Here is a 22,025-nt window from a genome sequence, read left to right as displayed (position 1 = left end):
CTAAACTGTAAATTCGTGCTCTATTTGTGGAGAAATATATGACAAAATATGAGTTTTACAGTGTAATGATGTGTTACTTTATAATAAACCTCTAAACATATCTGTTTACCTAAAATAAATGCTGTGATTTCTCTTTTGGCATTAAGTATCATCACATCTAATTAGACAGTGCTAACTTGACCAGTAATTGAAAGGCACGTTTCAGTGGAACAATCAAACCGCTCTAATCAGAGTCAAATAATTAAAAGCAGTGATTAAAAACCATGTATAGGAGCGGCCATTAAGCACTGTAGCAAATGCTCAGACTGGTACAACGCCCAAGTCCTCGGTAAGGAATGAAGATCAAGGATTTTGATTTGTTTTTTTTGTTTTTTTAAAGAAAAAAAATTATTAGATACATTCAAATACTAACAAACAACTGAAGATCAAACTGAAAATGATTCAAACTTAAAGCTCAGTGCTGAACTGCACTCTCCTGTTTACTCCATTAGCCTACTTCTGCTGATAAACAATAAAGCCAGCCAAGCAGCCATCTAGCCACTCCGCAGCCCTTGACACCATCACCATGGCAACATTAACCAGCCTGTCAACACCGAAAACACCACCTAGCACACAAGGCCCCTCTGTAATCGAGTTTGATGGACCACAAGGTGGCATCCTTCTGGTGGACGGCCACACAAAGACTGAAATCTAAAAGTCTGCCAGCAGATTCTCCGTTGTTGTAATTTGTTCCCCGAGCATTGAATGATGCTAGAGACTTTTTTTTGTGGTGCAGGCTTGAGAGGGGGCAACTTGAGTCACAAACAGGATCCATGAGTCCAACCCATAACACGATCACTGAAATCAAAATCCTTCCGGCAAACAATGACATATTTCTGCCATAGCTCCAATAAATGTCTGTTTTTTTTAAATGAAATTATACATATACATATCCGTAGAGACAAAAAATAAATAAATCCATTCAACTCTGAGCCACAAACTACAAAGACAACGAGACAAACAGCAGAGGTGTGGAAGATGCCAAGAGAGATGAGCAATCGAGGCAGGGTGTCAGTGATTGCTGGGATTAGCAAGGGCACTCTTCCACCCACAGGAGCATTAAGCTCCTTAAAGCCACAGAGTGACCCTCACCTCGACCTGTCTGCTCAGCCACGTGCTGTTAGTATGTCTAGTTACAACTACTCACTGAGACGCATCAACCTCGTCACCATTGCCCAGTGATTACATTTGCTATTGATTCTTGATTAGTCCATGAGTGGTTTGGGATGTAAAATGTAATTTTAAATTAAAAATGCTTCAAGTGCTGACATGTGAAGTCACACTGCTTGGTTAATGCTGGATTTCTGGGGCTGAAGCAGATATAGCTTTCCAAGAACATCTACAAACATATGAACCTGCTACAGTTATACTGGAAAGAAGAAAATCACAAGCTTAAAATACAGCTGGACTAAAAGTCCATGTGCCATCAGCTGTGATGCTACTCTGCAACACGTGCTGCCAACAGTACAGATATGTGCTGACACAACTTCCCCAAGAAGGGAGAAAGCTTGGAGCTGTACTGCTATGTTCATGAAGCCCATGTGACACCCAGGCTCCAATAAACACTAAACGACTGGAAATAGGAAAGCTTTAATTACACGAGAGGATGCCTGGCAGCTCAATCTTTAACATCCATTCCTCTTCCTCCGCACATGTCAAAATCATCTCAGCTTCTTGCCTCTCTAACATCAAGCTGAAAAACCACAACTCATTTCTAATCCCATCCCTCCCAATGACTCAAAACTATGGTTTAATACACTGTTTACGTCTGAAATGCAGTTCCATGTGGGATTTTATAATGAGTGACACACACACAAAACCACAGCTCTTCATCATCGAACCGACAAAGGTTCACTCCGGACAGCTGGAGGAATCAGATACTGTGCAATGAGACATTTCAAGGTCCGGGCAGGCTGCAATGAACTTCAGAGCTGTGGGAGTCAAACTTCACCAGGTGACAGCCCTTGCATTAAATCTAACCCCGCCTGCACCCACAGCACTCCGCCGCTGCTCCCAAACAACCTTCACCTGACAGCTTTTACTCACCAGCTCGCGTATTATCAGAGTAACCTTCCCCCTCACCGTGCGTACACCACCATCATGACTTATCGGCTATAACCAGCTTCCGCTTCCCGGTCGAGGAGGAACGCTCGACCTAATCAGGACGGGGGGGTGAAGATGGGGCCGGTTAGAGGACTAACACCGACCACCTCGCGATTCAGCCACCTCACGCGTATTTTTCTATAGCTCGGTAACGACGAACATGTCTGCTACACAAGCTGTGTGATACACATACCACCCCCAGTAAAAATGAAGGCATGTGCGCGACCCCCCCCCCCGTGTTCGTGTAAGCAGTGTGAAGCGCCACTGAAGGTGACCTTCAGTTACCGAACATGTGCGTCAGCGCGAGTTTGTGCTACGGCAGCTACTGCTGCTTTATGTGCTCTGAACAAACAGGCGCCCCGTGCTTTACTCGAAAAACCATAGCTCCCCGTGATCACGTTTGGTTTTAAGGCACGAGACAGCTTTGACAGCGACAGGAGCGCCTGTGTGCTAGTTAGCTAACTAGCTAACCGGAGCGCTAACTAGCTTCACGCTGAATGGGACACGCTAAAGATAATGCTAGCATTACCGGCCAATGTGTTTAGGTTAGCCTGAGCAGCTTGCAGTGTCAGGCAGAAGTCCGAGCCAGCTGTGAATATAGCAGCGGTCCCAGTCGAGTGAAAAAAAGCATTAACACCGGACAGTTGGTTAGCAGGTGGGTGCAAGGTGGAACCTTCAAACTTCCAGAGATGGAGGGGTAAAGCAGCAGCACTACGCTCGGTCTGAGGACCTTTAAGTCACACAGCGCAGCATGGAGGTGAAAGTCACCACATTTGGTGCATGCTGCACAGCTTCAGTAAAACAGACATTCAGTCATGCTGTATGTATGTTGATTCTGCATGCACGATGAGAGCAGTGGTGTCTGCAGCGGACTTACCACAACCACAGGACTCTTTTAGAGGTGCCTTTCCTGCTCCTTTACCATCCTGGGCTCCATCCGCGGGATCTGCCGGATTGCAGTTAGGCACTGACGCCGGGATGTCATCTGTCTTGCTCACCATGGTCGGCAGTCAGTGTGTTTCTGTGACAGAAATCCCCCAGCAGCTTTGCTCGAATATTTGTGTGTCTCTGTAAATGAAACGCAAATAAACAAAGGCAAACTACAGCTTCTTCTCTGGCTGTCACGAGCTAGCTGGCGACATACGAGGGGTACAAGCTTACAAAAACAAGTCTACAGAGGAAGGACAGTGCTGTACATAGTGCCGATCACACGTGGTTTTCTCCTCCCCTCCTCTTGACCTCTTTGCCTTTGCGTTGCACCTCCCCACCTGCTCCGCGTGGCGCTACGGAAAGCCACACGCGACAATTCTTGCGCACTCACCAGTTTTTCATTTGTCTTGCACTAAAAGAAAACATGGACACATGGATGGAGAGAGGAAAACACGAGCATTTAAAACCCTAATCACATTAATGACCCGGTGTTTCTTCTTATGTGGAAGTGCATAGCATTTTATATCTTGAGGCATTCTTCCACATTTTTTATTGGCTGTACTTTGCAAAGCCTTCACACAAAATCCCCTCAAAATGGTCAGAAAATAGAACAGTAGCTGAAATAACAATTTTAATAGTTATTTGGATTAGGTGCTGTAAAACGAATATTTCACCCTCTCCTAATTTTTGTTTGACCTCTCTGCTGTAAACCTGTCAGACGTCAACTTTTATGAAAATCTTGTGACTCAAGAAGGATGTAATCTAAGATTTTCAAATTGATACCGTAGGCGCATCTACTAGAATGCTGAGGGTAAAACTGGTGGATTACATTATTTTTGCATATTTTTCATACTTAAATGTGTCATCAAACAAAGTTCAATATTAGAGAAAGATAGCTTAAGTAAATATAACATGCAGTTTTCAAATGAATATTTAATTTTTAAGGGTTAAAATTAAAAAGCTGTACAAACCTTCCTGCCCTGATGCAAAAAAGAAAAATTATAAATTAGCCGTGATTAAGTTTTGTGGAAAAATAAGTTCAATGTCGGTAGCCGGTCATTGTACTCATTATTGTCAGAACTGTTGAATCAAGACTTGAAATAGTCTCAAAACATATTATCCCATGATCTAAATAAACAACAGCTGAGAACCAAAGTCATTGACATCAATCAATCTGGAAAGGCATTACAAAGCCTTTTCTAAGGCTTTGGGATTCCAGCAAACTTGATGATGAGAGCCATTATCCACAAATGGATAAACGTGGAACAATGGTGTACCTTCCCAGGAGTGGACAACCTACCAAAGTTACTCCAACAGCACTCCAACAACTGATTCAGGAGGTAATAGAAGAACCCAGAAAAACATCTAAAAACTGCAGACCTCAGTTAAGGGCTGAGATCATGATTCAATAATATGAAAGAGGCAAAAATGGCATCCATGGGAGAGTTCGAAGGAGAAAACCACTGCTGATCAAAAAGAACAAAAAGGTTAATCTCGCATTTGCCAAAAAACATCTTGATGATCACTAAGACTTTTGGGAAAATACTCTGTGGACTGATGAGACAAAAGCAGAACTTTCTGGAAGCTTTGAGTCCATTAAATCTGATGTAAAACTAACACAGCATTTCATAAAAAGAGCACCATACCAACAGTCAAACGTGGTGGTAGTAGTCTGACGGTCTAGGTCAGCTTTGCTCCTTCAGCACCTGATTGACTTGCCATAATTAATAGAACCATGAATTCTGCTCCTAAATCCTGAAGGAGAATGTCCATCTATCAGTTTGTGCCCTGAAGCTGAAGCATACTTGGGTTATCTAGCAGGAAAATGATCTGAAACACACCAGCCAGTACACGTCTGAATAGCTTAAAACAAAATGATGAAGGTTTTGAAGTGGCCTACTCTAAGTCTGGAGCTAGATCTGTTTGAGATGCTTTGCCATAACTTTAAACAGGCATTGGAGGTTTTTCAAGCTAGAAAACTCTCCAATGTGGCTGAATTATAACAATTCTGCAAAGAATTGTCAGTTATTAAACCGCAGTTACAAGCTCAGTTTGGTTTGAATAGACAGGCGTTTCTCTGCTTTTTAAATTAGACTTCAAAACCTTTTAATTACTCTTGTAGTTTGAACTGGATTACATAACCATAGCCCCATGCTACTGGAGGACCTCCCATGATGGAGTGAGCACCTTTCTCATCTCCTCTAATCTCTCCAGACAGATACCTCTCTGAAGGTAAATCTGCCTCCCCTACCACACGTTTCTAAGCCCTCCAACCTACGCAGTGTTTAATGTTATACTTCTTTTGTTTACATCCCCTTCTTTTCACTTTACCCTTAGTCAACTGGTCGAGGCACATAGCCGCTCTCCACCAGGTTTGTTTCCGTTAAAATAAATGGTTTTTTTTTATCTCCCATCTGTCCTCAGGTGCTGGATTAAAGGGACTCATTGGATTTTATCTCTTCTGCTGAAAGGTCAATGCTGATGAAAGTAAGGTGCCATGAGGCACCTGTTGTTGGTGCTTCACCAATAAAACAGAAGTGAATTCAGGTTGATTTCGCTGAACTTTAACAGTTTGACATAGAGATGGACCGATCCGATATTACGTATCGGTATCGGTCCGATACTGACCTAAATTACTGGATCGGATATCGGAGAAAAATAAAAAATGTAATCCGATCCATTAAATATCACGAAAGCACCTCACAAAACTTGCAACACGCTGTAACTCACCTCAGAACGTTAGCACGTCAGAGCAGTATGCATCACGTGATAGAGCACTGTGGCATGCCGGACCTGTCGGTGGTCTGGATAGCATTTGGAGCTTCGCTAGCAACCCGGCATTTCATCTCCAACAAAGTTATCCCGAGAGAAGTAAAGCAAGTGTGTAAGTCCATCTCTGAATGTTTGTAAAGCATTCCTGCGTTAAGCTTAACGAGCGACTGCCTCTTCTTGCTGCTACTTCAATCATGAAACTGCTTAATGATCAGCTGATCGGCTTTTCTGTCGCGAGTCCGTGTCTCTTGTTTGTTTTTGGCCCACTTTGCACCAGAAAGAGGAAACCAGCGGCTGAACAACAGCAGCACGTTTAAGCTTGATCAGCTGTTGTTAGAATGTATTTATTATTACTTTCTACTCGAGGATCTTTTTCTACGTAGCTGACGGCTGGTAACTGTGCAGGGGCGGATCTAGCAAAGTTTAGCCAGGGGGGCCGATAGGGCATTAACAGGGAAAAGGGGGCACAAAGACATACTTTTCTTTCTTATTCTCATTTAAGATGTCTCGCTTTTAATTATTTAATATTTATCTGAATCTTACACCCAAAGTTTTAATCTGATGTAAAATGTATAGAAGTCCATTACTGTATATAGTGACTATTAAGTCTAATATATATATCCTAGTAAGCTATAGTACTTTTTCCTTTGGGAAGGTACCATCTGTGCAGTCTGCAATTTTGTTGAAGAAAGATGTTGAATCTATTTAATATTTCTTGAAAAAGAATTGATTTCCGTGCATTTTTTTTCACACTGCATCAAATTAAGGTTGATTACGTCGATTAAGCATCATGAGGTGGAGCGTGAGGGGTGGTTCCCTATTTTTTATTTATTTATTTTTGTTGTTGCTGGGAGTTGGAACCCTGTTAGTTAGGTTGCTTAATATTTATGCTAAGTACTCTTTAAAATACCAGAATAGGGAGGATGGTGTAGGTTTAAGTTTATTAGATTGATCAGTATTGCTGAACTATGAAATATTTTTTTTTGCATACAGGTATAACAGAATAGCTTTAGTGTAGTTGTTGTTTTAAACTTGAGTATGAACTTATACAAAATGCAGCAAGATATTTAAAAAACAGTTTTGTTGATTAAAAAACACTATATCGGATTCATATCGGTATCGGCAGATATCCAAATTTATGATATCGGTATCGGACATAAAAAAGTGGTATCGTGCCATCTCTAGTTTGACACAGACACATGAGCTTGTGTCACTCACACTAGCTCCTCACTTCCAGCAGCTCACTGAGATTCATCTATCTATCTATCCATCCATCCATCCATCCATCCACTATTACTTTTCCAGGTTTGAGTCGCAAAGACAGCAGTCTAAGCAGAGAACCCTCTCACCCCAGCCACCTTTTCCAGCTCATCCGTTGAGTGACATTGAGTTGTTCCCAACCCAGTCAAGAGATATAATTGCTCCAGCGAGGTCTTGGTCTGCCCTGAGACAACCTCCCAGTAGGACATGCCCCAAACACCTCGCCTAGGAGGTAAATGGACTGGCATTAGTAAATGTTTTTCCAGTCAGTTTAAGCCCTCAGAGCTGTTTCTTACTAAAAATCTCATTCTGCGTTCACACACACATTCATGTAAGCAAATCTTTTTTTATTGTTACACACTTTTAACCTAACAATCTCACACAGTCTCAGTCCGATGATGTGTTAGGGTCAACTCGGGGTTCAGTATAAGTCCAAGGATACTTTGACATGTGAACTAGGGGAGCTAAGGGATCGGCCTTCGGGTTAGTAGACAAGCCACTCTTCCTCCTGAGCCACAGCCACTTTCTGTTCATACATAAAGTGCACAAAGTATCTGCTTTCTGCTAGGAAGACTGCCTGCTCATCCATGCAGACACAGACAATATGTTACACATAACCTGACACATGCAAAGTTGGGCTAGCCTGCATGCTTTCTGAGCATTCAGCGAAATCAACCTGAATTCAATTCTGAAAAGGATAAGCAGCAGAGACGGGTTGATGGTTTTACCACATTGTTTAGAGACAGAAACTAATCACATATTTTAATAGTAATATTTTACCGTGTAACAGACCCATTGATGCTCATTCCCACATCAAAGGAAACTATAATAATACATGAATACAAAATAATTTAATCACTTTATTGACAAAGCAAGAAGCAGACTCGACAACCTTCCAATTTATTTGGGTTATGGGTACAGTAAATCACTGTAGGAAGCAAACACAGTATATGCGGTAATCAGTCATTAGCAAATAACAACCCAGAGCAACCTCTCTCTGTTTTGCATGTTGGGTATTATTGCTAGAAACCACATAACACATCAAACGAGATGCTTCACGGTGCCCTGAAAATGCTTCTGTAAGTCGGAAAATCAACCAGGAGTCACCACAAAGACCTGGAAGAGTAAAACTGACAGAGATGCTGCTGTCATGTGACCGATATGAGGATTAGAGTCACATGAGTGTTTTGAAAGATGGAAGACGTTCTCTGCGGATGTGTGCAGATCATTACCGTTTGTTTGCATGATGTGAGATATAGTATGCTATGCTCTGAGGCAGTGAAGATTTTGTTGAAAGAAAGACATCTTCGTTAGGCGTCGCACCGTTTGTCTTTGTGCTAATTTCAGTGGTGGGCCTCTTTGGCTCATTAGCGTTTTCCCTCAAGGCAGACAAACAAGTCGTCAGTCTCTGAGTTGTAAGAACTGTAGCAAAGATGCGTACAGCAGCCAGTATTTTGATGTTACATAAAAAGCATGGATCATCTGCTGTGAAATCTATTAAACTGATGATTACAGGTGGATGGAGAGTTGAATCTACCTGGATAGGAGGTGCAGTGATTAACTCATGGAGTCTAACAGTCTAAAGCTCAGTTTTCCCTGTCAGAGAAACTGTTTTGGACAAGACAGCTTTGCACTTATATCACCGACTATCTCATAAAACTTGAGGAAGAATAGTGCACACGGTCATGCTAATGGCTTCCCAGCTAAGAGGTGAATGGAAACCCTTGTCATGTTCGCATTTCTTTGCTAAAAAACAAAACAAAAGAAAACAAAAGAAAGAAAAAGTGTACTTCACTCAGGTTGCATCCAGACCTTTTCAGGTGGCATAAGAATATGCCGATTTACTCACCGCTGCGTCACGTGCAACATATCATTGAATCCCTTAACATTTAGCGTAGCAACTCATCTCATAAAGAGTCAGTGACAAAACTTTAAAATGGAACAATCCATCGGACAGTTCAGAAAAAAAATAAAGCGAAAACACTGTGAGCTGAAAAATTACAAAGATAGAAACTCTTTTCACGCCTCAAATGTCCTTACACCAGCTGACCTCACCTACTCATAATATATAAATATACAATATATATTGCTTTATTAATAATAGTCCTACAAACATGATGCTAAGCCGCTAACCGGTGGCTTAGGAGTGAAAGAAAATCCTTACAATCAAATTCAGTCTTACAGGAAGACTTGCATCAAGCTGCGGTTACTCAGTTAGGTTATGGCTCAAGGAAAGCATTGAAGAAAAACTGTGATCTGACTTATATGCAAACCCCAACCAGAGTTGTATAAAAGGAAACCATCCGTTAAGTAAAGACTTGTAGTTTCCTTTGAGTCCGCGTGCACGTTTATTACATCACGACTCCTCTTATATATTATAAGGCAGTAGTTGCAGTGTATATGATGGTAAAGTCATAAACGGGCGCCGTTAATGCAAGCCGTAGCATAAAAGGTTGATTTCACCTGCTTGCTTCATGCTGTTTGCTCATTGTTTCACTAGGGGCCACCATATGCATGTGTTTTGATAACAGAGGGTAACAGCCACTGCATCCGTGTGCACTCACAAGGCTAGTTTGGGAATTTGTTAAATGTGTTTTTAAAAAAATGTGAAAGGAAATTCCATCAAAACAATCATCCGGCTCTTCAGTGTAAGACACATCATCAGACACATCATCAGACACATCAAGAAATCTAATTTTTTTTCCTGAGGTAAAAAAAAAGAAAAAAAGTGAAACAAAACAACACAAGACCCTCAAACACAAATATGCCGAAGAAGGCGTCGTACGTGTGTGTTTTCTGTACACAGCCCACACCTGAGTAAAGTGCACAGTCCAGTGAGTCAGAACTGATTATCACCAGCATGTGGCCTGTTTACACGCAAAGCAGGCCCTGCAAAGGAAAGGCAGCACACCACCCCAATCCATCACTTCTTAAAACATACAGACTGAAGTTTCATGTGGCTGACCGCTCCTCCTTTAGAGACAGGCACTGATAAAATATACTGTGTACCTTAAAGGGATTAAGTTAGTTATTTTCACATTGTATCTCTACCGCTATTTAAAAATGAATGACAAGTTGTGATGCTTTCTTAGTAATGTAGTGATAATATTTTGTCTTTTTCTAATGTTTTTTTAACCTGTTGGCTGAGATTGATGTAGACAAACAAAAGTCTAATGACCTTTAGTACCTTTCAGGACTTCAGATTTGCACGATTCACAGTTCAAAATAATTCTTCTTCATCTTACACTTGCCCTCATCCACTGACTGAAACAAGCTGTTGTAGCTCCTTACCCTTTAAGCCAGCCTTCTTCTGATTGGTTGCCTCTCATAAGCAGAAGGTTTGGACGATAGGTGGGTGGAGCCTGAGAGGACCACATAAGGATATCTCCTCCCTTCATCATGCAGAGGCAGTAGACTGAGCTTTTGCCTTACATACAGTACTTAAGAAATGTATTAGACCACCGCCCAGTGTAAGGTTTATGCCTCAGCTGCCCTAAGCAAACAGTATCTGTAACTAATTTTTTTTTAATGTTTCTGTAATGGTTAATATTCTGTATGCACATTTTTAATGCTAAAATATAATTATTGTCGTCAATTATTACTTTCAAATCAGCTGCTGTAGAAAAAAAAAGTATAAAAACAATATTAAAGCACATTATATTTTTTTGGTTGAGATGCCAAATTGTATTAATTTACTTGCATTCCTGAACAGAATTTTTGGTGATCTAATAAATTTGCTTAGAACTGTATTTACAACAAAAATAATTTTTAAAAAAAGCATAATAGGTCCACTCTAAAACAGCGGTCCCCAACCTTTTTTGCGCCACGGATTTGTGTCCGGTTTATGTCCGACAATATTTTCACAGACCGGCCTTTAAGGTGTCGCGGATAAATACAACAAAATAAAACCTGTACAAAAAAAGACGATTTATTCATAACACACGGGAAAAGACACAGGGAAACCAAGTTAACGATAAAACGATAAAAAAAATAATGATAAAAACCGATAACAACCCTGAAAACCGGGTTAGCCTCGACTGTCGCGGCCCTGTACCAAACGACTCTTGGACCTGTACTGGTCTGTGGCCCGGGGGTTGGGAATCGCTGCTCTAAAGTGTATCATGATCTGGTCACTAACCAGAACAGTGAAGGCGGGCTGTGGGAAAACGCTTTGTTGTTAGTTGAAACACTGATTGGCTGCTTTGCACATGGCAACAGTTTGCCTTCAGGCTTTCTGTGATGTGGGTGACATTGTTAAACAGGTGTACTCTGACTCAAACCAGCCTTGTAGCTTTGTTGCCCAAACGTAACCAGGCTGCTGTTAGGGAGTGTTTCTCAAACAGGCATTCTGCTGGTTACAGAGAAGAGTTTAGGGCCAGATTTATTAAAAAGGGCAAAATAGCGTGCTTTACAAAAGTTGCGCTGCTTTTTGAACGGTCAATTTCAGCATCAAGTTAAAAAAAATAAGACCTGCTTTTATTCTGTGTTAAATATCGGCACAATTAAAAGTAAATTGCATTATTAAATTAGTGTGCGTGCTTGATTTAAACATTCTCCTTCTTATATTTTGCACCTTGAGAAGGGAACTCCCAAAATTACATATTTAATATCAACATATCACAGGCAATCTTGTCACTGTGATCTCTTTCTGGATACTGATCGTACTTTTTACTGTGCCGGGCAACATTTTAGTAACTCTGGCAGTTAGTGCCTGTTGAGTGAGCATGATATTCATTTTAGACACGGCCTTGATGCCAGGTAAAACTGACAGAGATATCTAAAGTCTGCTGTGAAAATGTGATTTGTACCGTGCAGTTATTTAAAGCAAGTTTCCTTAAAAATCGTTGCCTGGACTGATTACTTCTGTTTTTCAGATTACACCGGGGACTTTGATGCATGGCTATGGATTTTTTCCAAAAAGAAGTAAAAAAAACAACCCAAAAAACCCAACAACAACAACAAACTATGTATGTTTCTATTCAAAGTGAGGAATTTCCTGGGGATCAATCGTTTTTTCATGTGCCTACCACCTCAGATATATTCAGCTGTGCCGCACGCAAACACTCAGCCACCTAGGGTGATTTATGAAGGGCCTTTAAAGGTCACAGCTGCCTGGGTAACACAACTACCACAGCAGCTTCTAGTCCACTCTAAATGACTGCTACCACGGTCAAACTCAAACCAAGAAGGGGGGGCTACCATAAAATAAGGCCCCGCAGTATGCAGAGAGTATCTGACAGCAGTGTAAACAATTCCTTCTAGTTTAAAAGACTGACCTAAAGTGACACTTACTGACTTTTGCGAGTTATTTAAGGTTACTTCAAAGTTCATATTTTAAAAAGAGCGTATAGTGAGTGTGATATAATAAAATGGCTAAAACCAGTCTCAGTGTGGATTCAGTCAAGGTGCAGAACAACAGTTATCACCATTAACAGTCTGACAGATGATACAGTGGTTGAAATGCACATGTCACAGTAGTTACTAATCTGCTTGCGTCTCCGCAGCGGGAGGCGCTGCTGCTGAAGACACCAGTCTAGCAGCTTCATCTTGGGGCTCCACTGGCCCTTCCCCACCCCCTGCCCCTTCATCGTCCTCCTCTTCTTCCTTCTCCATGCCCAGTGGAGGCTGTCTTTGTGCCGCACTGTGCCTGGAGCGGGCCCTGTGCCTTCGAGGGTGGAGGAAGAGAGCAGGGTCCGGCATGGCTGTGGGCTCTGCAGGGCCCGTCACTTTCTCTGTCGGCACACACTCTCGGGAACGCTCAACTCTCGAGGAAGCCCTAGCGCTCTTACGTTTTGGTTTAACCACAGGAGAAGAAGGCGAAGCTCCTGAAAGCATCTGTGGAGAAACTGTGGAGTTATACTCAGCACCGTACTGGAGCCCCTGGTTGTTGGCCCTGGAAAGCAGGCCCTGCCTCTGCTGCATCCGCTGCTGGTGCAGTTTCTGCCTCGCAGCGTGCAGCTGGAAGGAGAGGTATGCCGCAGCCTCGGTTTGTTTCTGCAGCTCCGTGTTAAGGACGGTCGAACAGTGGCTGCGGCTTTTCAGCTCCTCCAGAAAATGGCGCTCTTTTTGCTTGAGATTGGCTCTGAGAACTCCCACCAAAGCCCCTTTCTGAGTGAGCTCCTTCCTAAGCTCTCCCAAGGCGCACTCCTTTTCTGCCAGGCGGTTTTCAACCTCCAGACTGCGAGCTTCCAAGAGCTCCTCTTCCTCCTGCAATTCTGATGCAGACCAGAAATGCAAATTATGAACATGTAGAGTTTCAGAATAAAGTTTGTTTCACATTTATGGAAACCTCTCTGGTATGCAACATACTCTCCTCTGTTTTACCATCCATCAATCCATCTTCTGTTGTAGAGACACCCAGACCTCCCATGTCCCACCCATCTCAACTGTTGAGGTGCTCCCTCATAACATCATTATCCATTTTTTCCTACCACAGGGCCTCCTCCCAGTTTACCATGCCCAAAATACTTCATTTAGGAGGCGCCAAAACAGCTCCTTTAAATCTGGAGGAGCAGCATTAACTCTGAGCCACTCCTAAGTGACCGAGCTCCTCAGTCAATCTCTAAGGAGCCCAGACACCCTTCAGAGGAATCTCATTTTCTGCCGCTTGCATCAGCAATCGAATTATTTTGGTCACTACCCACAGCTGATGGCCATAACAGCGCAGATCGACCAGTAAATCGTCAGATTTGCTGTGAAGCTCAGCTGCGTCATCACCATGAAGACAGAGCTGAGCTGAGCCCGGTACAGCATCCACATTACTGCAGACGCTGCACCGATCCATCTGTCAATCTCCTGCTCTCATTTCCATCCTGGGGTGGGCATCCCACCATTTTTCTTTATGTGATAAAATAATCAGAATGATTTTTTCTGGAGAAATATAAACATTTTCTCCTGACCTAAAAAATGAAAAGATAAATATTTTCTGATTGATAAATAATCAAAATTCTCGATCAATCACTTTTTTTTGGTCAGTGGATCAAACTAATATTGTCCTCGTTTCCATTCTGATGTTTGATAATGAAGGGTCGTTTTTTGTGAGGCCGTTCGGTCCATATTATGGGAAGATCTGTGTGTTACTGTGATATTTGATATCTTTAATATGTCCTGCCCACTGCAGGCCAACTGATGCTCACATGCCGAATTTGTGGATCAGAGAAAAACAGAAGCTACAGCTTGATTCATGTGTTTCACTTCTTATCACCAAAGCAGAGCTAATGCTGCTCCATAAGCATTTATATTCTGTACAGTATGCAAAGCTTGTCCTCACAACACAGTCCCACATTTAAACAGACTGCACAGACACAGACTTTCATTCAGGCTACTACTAAACGCCTTCTCTGCCAAGGTCGTGTTCAACACAGCACACTGCTCATTGCTTTTTCTCCTTTTTGCCTCTGTAGACGAGCTTTCATCTCTTTTTATTCCAGTAAAATTCCCCACAGGGATGAGAGGCAGGTATGGGTGAAAAGCCCTGAGTCAGTGCGGTTACCTCAGGGCTTACTGAGCAGGAGAAGCTGCTGGAGGAGCAGGAGGAGCAGGGGATTATAACCACAGAGGCCGGCATTGACCCTTCTGCCCAGAGGGAAACCGACCTGAAAAATCCTAATAAGCTGCTTCATATACTGACAAAAGCTTTGAAATTGGGGGTCCAAACTGTAACATCTTGCAGCTTATGGTATCCCATTCATGTAATTTCTCTGTCCATGACAGGCCTTTTATTGGGTTTCATCTCTGTTACTCATTTATTTCTTTATTTTCTCCATTTTTCTTACAGGATCGATCCTCTGAAGGCCGACCGGCTTCTCTTTCGCCCATCACCACACCCCACCTAAACTCATACGCCTGCTATAGAACTACCTAATGTGAACTTTACGTCCATCCATACGCCTCCATGTCTGCAGCTGACTGCACTCTGCTGCCTTTCCTTTTGCCTTAATTGCCCTCCTCTCTCCCCCTTGTTACTTCTCTCCTTTCTTTTCCTCTCTTGTTTCCTACATCTCCTTCTCTCTCGCTCTCAGCAAAATCTGTAAGTGGACACCCCCACCGGGACCTCGAGGAAAAAAGGAGAGCAGAAGACGAAAAAAAGAGGATGGATCAATTTGCCGGGGTGAGGAGGAGAACACAGGGCTGTGCTGCATGATGTATCGTGAGTGGGGGGATAACCTGCCCTGGATAAAGTAGATGGGATCTAATGGCTGAGTAATGCAGCCAGGCACAACTCCTCCCCCCTGCCTCCCGCACTCTTTACAAGCACACGCACATTTATACAGCCTTTTGACTGCTCTTTCTGGAGTCTGTCTCCAATTCGCTGAGACAAAATGGTGCCTCTTTCTGCACTGAGCCACCTTCACGAGGTACGCTTTAGCCGCTGAGACAGTTTCTTCATCTTACGTGTGAAGCTGTAGCATCTTTTTACACACGTGGCTTTACCAGAGACTCCTCCCTCCTGAAGAGAGAGGCAGCGGTGGCCGACAAAGATCTGTTCCCTGGAGGATGCAAGGGTGGAAGCATGGCGAGAGACAGGGGTCATCTGGGGGTTAAAGCTGAGTATGGGGAGGGTGAGTGAAAACTAGCTCGGGGAGATGTAAACATGTGGCTGTCTTTGTGTCCTCAAAGCCAAAAAAAGATGACAAAAATCCAAGAGGCACGAACACAGTCAGGCACGGCAGAGAGAGGAGAACTAGGGAGAGCCTGTGAAGGGAGCGTATGTGAACTCAAACATACCTATTTGACTCCTGCCCGGAGGCTTCATCTTCAACTCGCTTGTCAACTCTGAAAAATGCAAGAGACACACAAAGACAGCGGGAAGAGAGAGAAATCAAAAAATCAGAGATTAAACGCAGGCGATCAGAGTCTTATTAAAGCTGTATGCTGACAGTTTGTGTTTGCTGCTGCTGGTGGTTAACATAACAGATGCTCGATGCAGTACATCCTCGGCGAGCTCATGCATAATTTATGAAACAAAATCTGAAACTTTACATCAAAGACTGAGTGCTAGAGACTGCCACAGTCTGGATCTGTAAGGACACATTTGTCATATTAGCATTTTATTTTATTATCCTTATTTTTGGGATATAGGAGTGAAATCAGCATGGTGGAAAAAGCTGCTTTTGACTGCTTTTCTGATGTATATTTTGTTTTACCAGCTATCTCTCTGCAAGTTTGATTTGGCAAATCCAACCCCAAAAGTTTTTCGTGCCACCGCCGGGGATCTTTTGCTTCTTAAACAAACGTGTAAACCACCACACTGTGGAGCCACTCTCAGTGTAATCAGAATATATTTAAATAAAAATGCAATCCCCGTGAGCTGTGCCACATTTAATAAAACATCCGATGAAGCTAAACATCCTGTCGTGCTTTGTACGAGAGAATCATTTCAACTTAAAGCCACAGCTTACAATCATATCATTAAAAGTACCTTTACATTATTTTAATAGTTCTTTTTCCCCCCCCTTGTATAGCACTTGAGTGAAGATGTGCATCTCTCTGTTGTATCTGTGTCTGCTGTATGCTTTGTCTGGCTTTTATGTCTCACATTAGGCGCTCGCCTTTGAGTCCATTTCACTTGAGCCATAAAAGCAAAGCAAGCAGATTAGAGGCACTAGAAACTCAGCAGCTTTTCTGGACAATAAAACGCATCTGATCAAAAGATCAAGCCATTAATGCCTTTTTTAGGGGTATATCAGGCAGGAGCAACAGTCTCGAATAGTGGCAGTGATGTTAAAAGATGCTCAGTGTGATATGCAGCATATTTTTAGATGGATAAAATAAAGCATTTCTGATATGTTAAGATAATGTGTCAAACTGAAGTATTCAGTCGTTCAGTGATTTTTGGACTATATTTCTGCATATAAGTGAGTGCAGAGGGGCAGACTGCTGGTTGTGTCTGTCCTGTCAGTCATCTCGACGGTCATCCACAGCAGCCTGACTGCAGCAGGAAAATCTCCACATTCAGCCTTTTTCTGCACACACCACAACACAGAGAGCGGTGCTTCATTTAATTCCCCCGTGACCAGAAAAACTCTTATTCTCTTGAGATATTCGAGTTTATTTAAGTCAGAAATTATGAGCAGTGAACTTCAGGCTTTTTTTTGATGGAAGAATTTGCAGTGTATACAGAACAGGCTGTACCATCATGTGCGTGTGGCTTGGTTATCCCTAGCCTTTCTTCTCCTCTTGCTCTCTCTGTCACACCCTCTCTCCTTCCCTCTGCAGTCAGCATACTGTAGCACACCCACCCATGCAGCTGGCATGAAGAGAGAAAGACAGATGGGGGGTGTGAGGGTGGAGGGTTGGGAGTTAAAGAAGGAAGGAAGGTAGGCGTGAAAAAGAAAAGGGGAGCTCCAGAAAGGCACACTCAGTGATTGCACCCAAATGTGAGTGACTTCGAAAGCATCTTATTTTCTAGTTATCACCCTCATTCACAGCTTCCATGAGCCTTGAAACTCCGTGAAATTCATTTAGCAGCGGAGGAGCACAGAATAAGCGTAACTCTAAGAATTATTCCTGACACAATGAAAATCAGTCACTCAGCACATTGCAATATCCAGCGTGTGCAACACTTTGTAGGTCAGTCTTATCTCCTGCAGCCTGACTGAGCGTTCAAGGCTTTTGTTTAGTCGATTCAACCTTGAACGTTGGAAAGATATCTGGAAGGACTAATGCAACTCGTTTCTGGGATGCACAAAAAACGCATTAGACCAGACAGGAAGACCTCATTTACAAACAGTGATGCAGCTTGTAGCTCATGAAGAGAGAAGCGCCTTTATGTGCTGATTAGGAAACTCTTGGAGTTGAGAACAGTGAAAAAAAAGAAAAAAAGGCAGAACTAACGTGCACAACAACACTGTCAGCCCAACCTTGCAGTAACCTTCCACGCTTTATTAGTGAGCTGGCAGGGTACACCTCTGAGTCCTGCAAACTGCATTAGCCTATCTGTTCTTCACTGCCTCAAGTTACAAATAAAAACGTTCAGCAAAGAAAACCAACTAATCCGTGACAAGCAAATATTCAAAGACCACGGACAAAAAAAGCGACATCTCTCCTCCTTTCCTTTTCCTCGCTTGTTCAGATACATACGACTGTTTGATCTTTGCCTTAAAAAGACATTTGCATGGAAAACCTTTTAACAGCTTTTCCACTCTGGCCCGACGGCATCGTGAGAAGCTTTAAAGATGTTCAGCAGCAACAGCTGCTGAGTATTGTTTTTAGTGAGTGCAATCCCACAGAAACCTCTGAGGAATGTGGAAATTAAAGGCAACAGCAAACTGGAGTGAGGAGAGCAGGCCGATGCCACCAACTGCTGAGGAAAGATGATTTATTTGTGTACACGTACTTCTGGGGGCAGAAATGCACTGTACTGTCTTTACGCAGGTTTGGCCTCGTTTCTTTGCAGCTGACAGAAATATGACTGAAGCTCCATGTGGACCAAAAAAAAAACAAAACCCACTGCTATAAACAATCTGTAAGAGCCCCACATTACAGTGGGAGAGCCCACAGAAACAAAAGGAAAGGAAGAGGAGGAGATGGCAAAGAGCAGGCCAGCTCTCTCTCTGTTGGTGGTGTCATTGCCACACGCAGCTGCACTGAGCAGATGTGACATGTGTGCGGGAGAAACACAAAATAATGGACCCAGCCCTTCCCCCATCCTCCTCCACCCCCTGCAATCCTCTTCGTATGGATTACTAAAGCTATAGGACCCATGGACTCATTACAAAGCACGTGTATTTCTGTGTCTGTCAATTAACTAATGTGTGTGCTGCTGGTTGTGCACTGGGGACAAAAAACTGTTCACATAACAGGATTCACGTCCCAACCAATGATGATCTATTTTAGGCTTTTAAGCTAGAATTATTATAACTGGGTTGATGGTTAGCCAGAAATAAACAAAAACATCTCCACAAGAAGGCTAATACCAGACTGTGTGTGTGTGTGTGTGTGTGTGTGTGTGTGTGTGTGTGTGTGTGTGTGTGTGTGTGTGTGTGTGTGTTTTCATGTGCATCTGGATGCTTGATTAAATGGAAGAAGGCACCATCCATTAGGCACCAAACAGGAAATGATGCAATCTACAGGAATTGTAGCATGACATCATCATGTAAGCATTGTCTGGCACTGAGTGGTGCTGCAGACACACATTAGAAGAACAATGAGGACACACACACACACACACACACACACACACACACACACACACACACTGGCTTTAGCTCAGTGGATGTGTCTCCTTAAAAAAATTAAATGTTATAATTCAGTGAAATCAGGGAAATGACAGGATCAAAATATCAGAGTGTCTGATGGTTTATTGTGAGGTTAAAACCCCATTCAAAGAAGGCTGTTTTCCAAAATCTCAGTAAATCCTTTCTCTGAGGGTAAAAGGTCAATTAGATTGGTCTTAGCTGATTAATAAAGAGCTGCAGAACACCAGCAATGCCTAAAGAGGATTAGCCAAAAGGATTCTTCAATTAAATATGAACTCATAAGACCGCAAACGATTAAAAATTAAAATGTACATTACAAATGTACCTTCCAGTGTCCACTCGGTACTTTTTTTGGGAGGGGTTTTAAAATTTTTTTAAACACATCTTGGACACTCAGACATTGTGTATCCTCACATCTTATATTCTATAAAGTAACAGAAGTCATTTAAAATAAACATATAGCAGAAACCCAAGAGGAAAACTGATTTAACCTCCTAGGACCTGGCTTCCACATATGTGGTCATCACATTTTGGGTTGTCTAGACCAAAATACTAAATCTTGCTCTACAAGGGCCTGATATCCACTTACGAGGACATTATACTGCCACTGTTCTGTCGAAATTTAAAACAAATGTCCTGATATGTGGATCTCATTTTTCTCAGAAGCAAAAATCATGTAAAAAAAAAATTTAAAAAAAAAAATAAAAATCTGGTAATCCTTTGTTTTTGCATTCATCAGGTCCCAATCAGTCCAAATAGCAAAGAGAATTTAAAAATGCATGCCATGAAAGAGTTCGGGTCTTAGGAGGTTAAAGAAGCCAGGAAGTACTCCTGCTGATTCTCTAAAGGCCATGTGGTTAAATATATTTTTAGCGTCAGTAGAAGTAGGGGGTCAGGTAGAGTTTTTTAGGGCTTTACTTTCAAAAACAGCAGCAACAGCAGCTGAGAACCCCTCACCTGTGCATCGTTTCTGCAGGGAAAGGATCTCCAGGTGAAGACCATGGAGCATGGAGAGGTGCTCCTTCCTGAGGAACACCATGCTCCTCTCCACACCCTCTATCTGCTGAGACAAACTCCTCTCATCGCCCATGGCTGAGTCTAAAGAGACGAGAGAAGGGGAGAGAATCTGCGTTTACTCCTGCCAGACACTAACTTAGAAATTCAGATTACAACCTAGGAGCTCCAGCGGCTCCACGTAACTTTGTCTTCAGTGGGAAGTGCCCGCTCGGAATTGAGGTCATGCTGGAGCTATAAATAAGGCATTGATAACCAAAAAAAAAAAATCAAGCCTGACCGATAACCTCGACTTATATTTCATTAGATAATATAAGTGTCCCTGCTTACCTTAAATTGACGTTAAGTACCAAAATGTGAAGAAATGTGATTTGCTAGCGTTATAAATACGTCCTCCGGTCCGAGCATGCTGGCCTCCGGCGTCGGTCCAAATCCTGCGGGCTGCCGCATTCACCCAGACATTTTATCTGGAGCGTTTAAGTGCTTTTCAGCAGCATGTGACGCTGTTTGATCAGAGGAAGAGCAGGAGGAGGCGGCTGGATGGGTGCGTAAAAATGCAAAACGACGCATGGCACCGCGATCCGCCGACACCAAAAACAATCCCTGCTGAAACATCTGCAGGGTCGATCATCAGCAGCAGGAACATGAAGCTGCTTTGAAAACCGACGAGCAAAGTGCGCAGTCCATTTTTTTTCTTAACGTGCGCACCTTTCCTCCGCTCCCACCAACTGAGGCGTCATCGAGCTGCTGGATGAGCAGCGAGTTGAAGACGGTGATGAAAACAAGCCATCGTGACCAGAACACGCGAGAACATCGTACGACGGGGTCAGTCCGCCAGCTGATTGGCTGAGCGGCACATCACCGCTCCGAGTCGACTCTGTGGAGCAGCGGTCCCCAACCCCCGGTCCTCGGACCGGTACCGGTCCGTGAGTCGTTTGGTACCGGGCCGCGAGAGCTGAGGCTCAGGTGTGAAATGTATAGTTTTCAGGGTTTTATCGGTTTTCAGCGTTATTTTGTTATCGTTTACTCGGTTTTCCTGGGTCTTTTCACGTGTGTTATGAATAAATTTTCTTTTTTTCGGTACCGGTACTAGTTTTATTTTGTTGAATTTATCCGCGACACCTTAAACGCCGGTCCATGAAAATATTGTCGGGCATAAACCGGTCCGTGGCGCAAAAAAGGTTGCCCGCTGCTGTGGAGGATCAAGGCGCAGCTCGTGCGTGTGACGCGAAACTTTAAAGCCTCGCGTGCACGAAGCGTGTTTGCTTTGTGCACTTTAATAAAAGGATGCGCGTGATTCCAGCACCGTGGACAGCGAGACACTGCTGCAGTGGTTCTCAACATGAGGCATGACCTTGAACAGATTTTCACCAAAATTAAATCAGCCCCGGTATCTACCGTCACAAAAATTTAACACAAACTCAAAAACTGTGGATGCCAGAGTGCTAACAAAGAGACAGACAAACACATAGATCCAATTACATACTCCCTCCTTCAGGCGAGAGAATAAAAAACAAAAACTCGACTGTCACTCCCCCTCAGCCTCCTGGTAGATGCACATATAGCCTAAATTTGAAAATCGTAGCTGATCATCAGAAAAGTTGATTTTTCTGATTTTGACCTTGAGGACAAGGTCGCTAAAATTCGAACTCGTCCAACATTTTTACTCTTCTCGAGTTCTGGGTAGTGGTTGCACAGCTGGAGCCT

At 42.9% G+C, this 22,025-nt stretch overlaps 2 protein-coding genes across 6 annotated transcripts in view; both read right to left on the bottom strand.

Annotated features, from left to right (window-relative positions):
- cluha (CLUH binding protein of NUMT mRNA a) overlaps positions 1 to 3,362 on the bottom strand; it is a 29,781-nt gene extending 26,419 nt beyond the window's left edge. Inside the window, exon 1 of one of the 3 annotated variants that reach the window (XM_086261475.1) lies at positions 3,020 to 3,362. In XM_086261475.1, coding sequence (XP_086117601.1) covers positions 3,020 to 3,143 — 124 coding nt within the window. In that variant the 5' untranslated portion in view covers positions 3,144 to 3,362. Of the gene's footprint in view, positions 1 to 2,085; positions 2,231 to 3,019 lie in introns of those variants that run through there. The other 2 variants (XM_086261476.1, XM_086261477.1) reach the window with 2 other exon arrangements.
- A 4,165-nt stretch (positions 3,363 to 7,527) lies between these two features.
- ccdc92ba (coiled-coil domain containing 92Ba) lies at positions 7,528 to 21,186 on the bottom strand. Of its 3 annotated transcripts, XM_086261470.1 has the most exons (5): positions 20,649 to 21,186; positions 20,262 to 20,402; positions 17,239 to 17,353; positions 15,832 to 15,879; positions 7,528 to 13,319 (listed from the first exon to the last, which is right to left on the bottom strand). In XM_086261470.1, the coding sequence occupies exons 2-5, from the start codon at positions 20,304 to 20,306 to the stop codon at positions 12,586 to 12,588; spliced, it is 942 nt and encodes a 313-aa protein (XP_086117596.1). In that variant the 5' UTR covers positions 20,307 to 20,402; positions 20,649 to 21,186; the 3' UTR covers positions 7,528 to 12,585. The 3 variants fall into 3 exon arrangements, with proteins under 3 accessions (XP_086117596.1, XP_086117598.1, XP_086117599.1); XM_086261472.1 differs by lacking the exon at positions 17,239 to 17,353 and having other exon boundaries at positions 20,649 to 21,175; XM_086261473.1 differs by lacking the exon at positions 20,649 to 21,186 and having other exon boundaries at positions 15,832 to 17,069; positions 20,262 to 20,276.
- Between the last annotated feature and the right edge of the window lie 839 nt (positions 21,187 to 22,025).

This window comes from Aulonocara sp. 'chitande type north' Nkhata Bay, linkage group LG14, assembly GCF_057382095.1.
Source record: "Aulonocara sp. 'chitande type north' Nkhata Bay isolate Kocher_YH1m ecotype deep benthic linkage group LG14, A_spYH_male_GT1.1, whole genome shotgun sequence".
In the NCBI taxonomy this organism is placed as follows: Eukaryota; Metazoa; Chordata; class Actinopteri; order Cichliformes; family Cichlidae; genus Aulonocara; species Aulonocara sp. 'chitande type north' Nkhata Bay.
The sequence above is the reverse complement of the archived record's forward strand: the minus strand, read 5'-3'. Positions and strand labels throughout refer to the sequence as shown.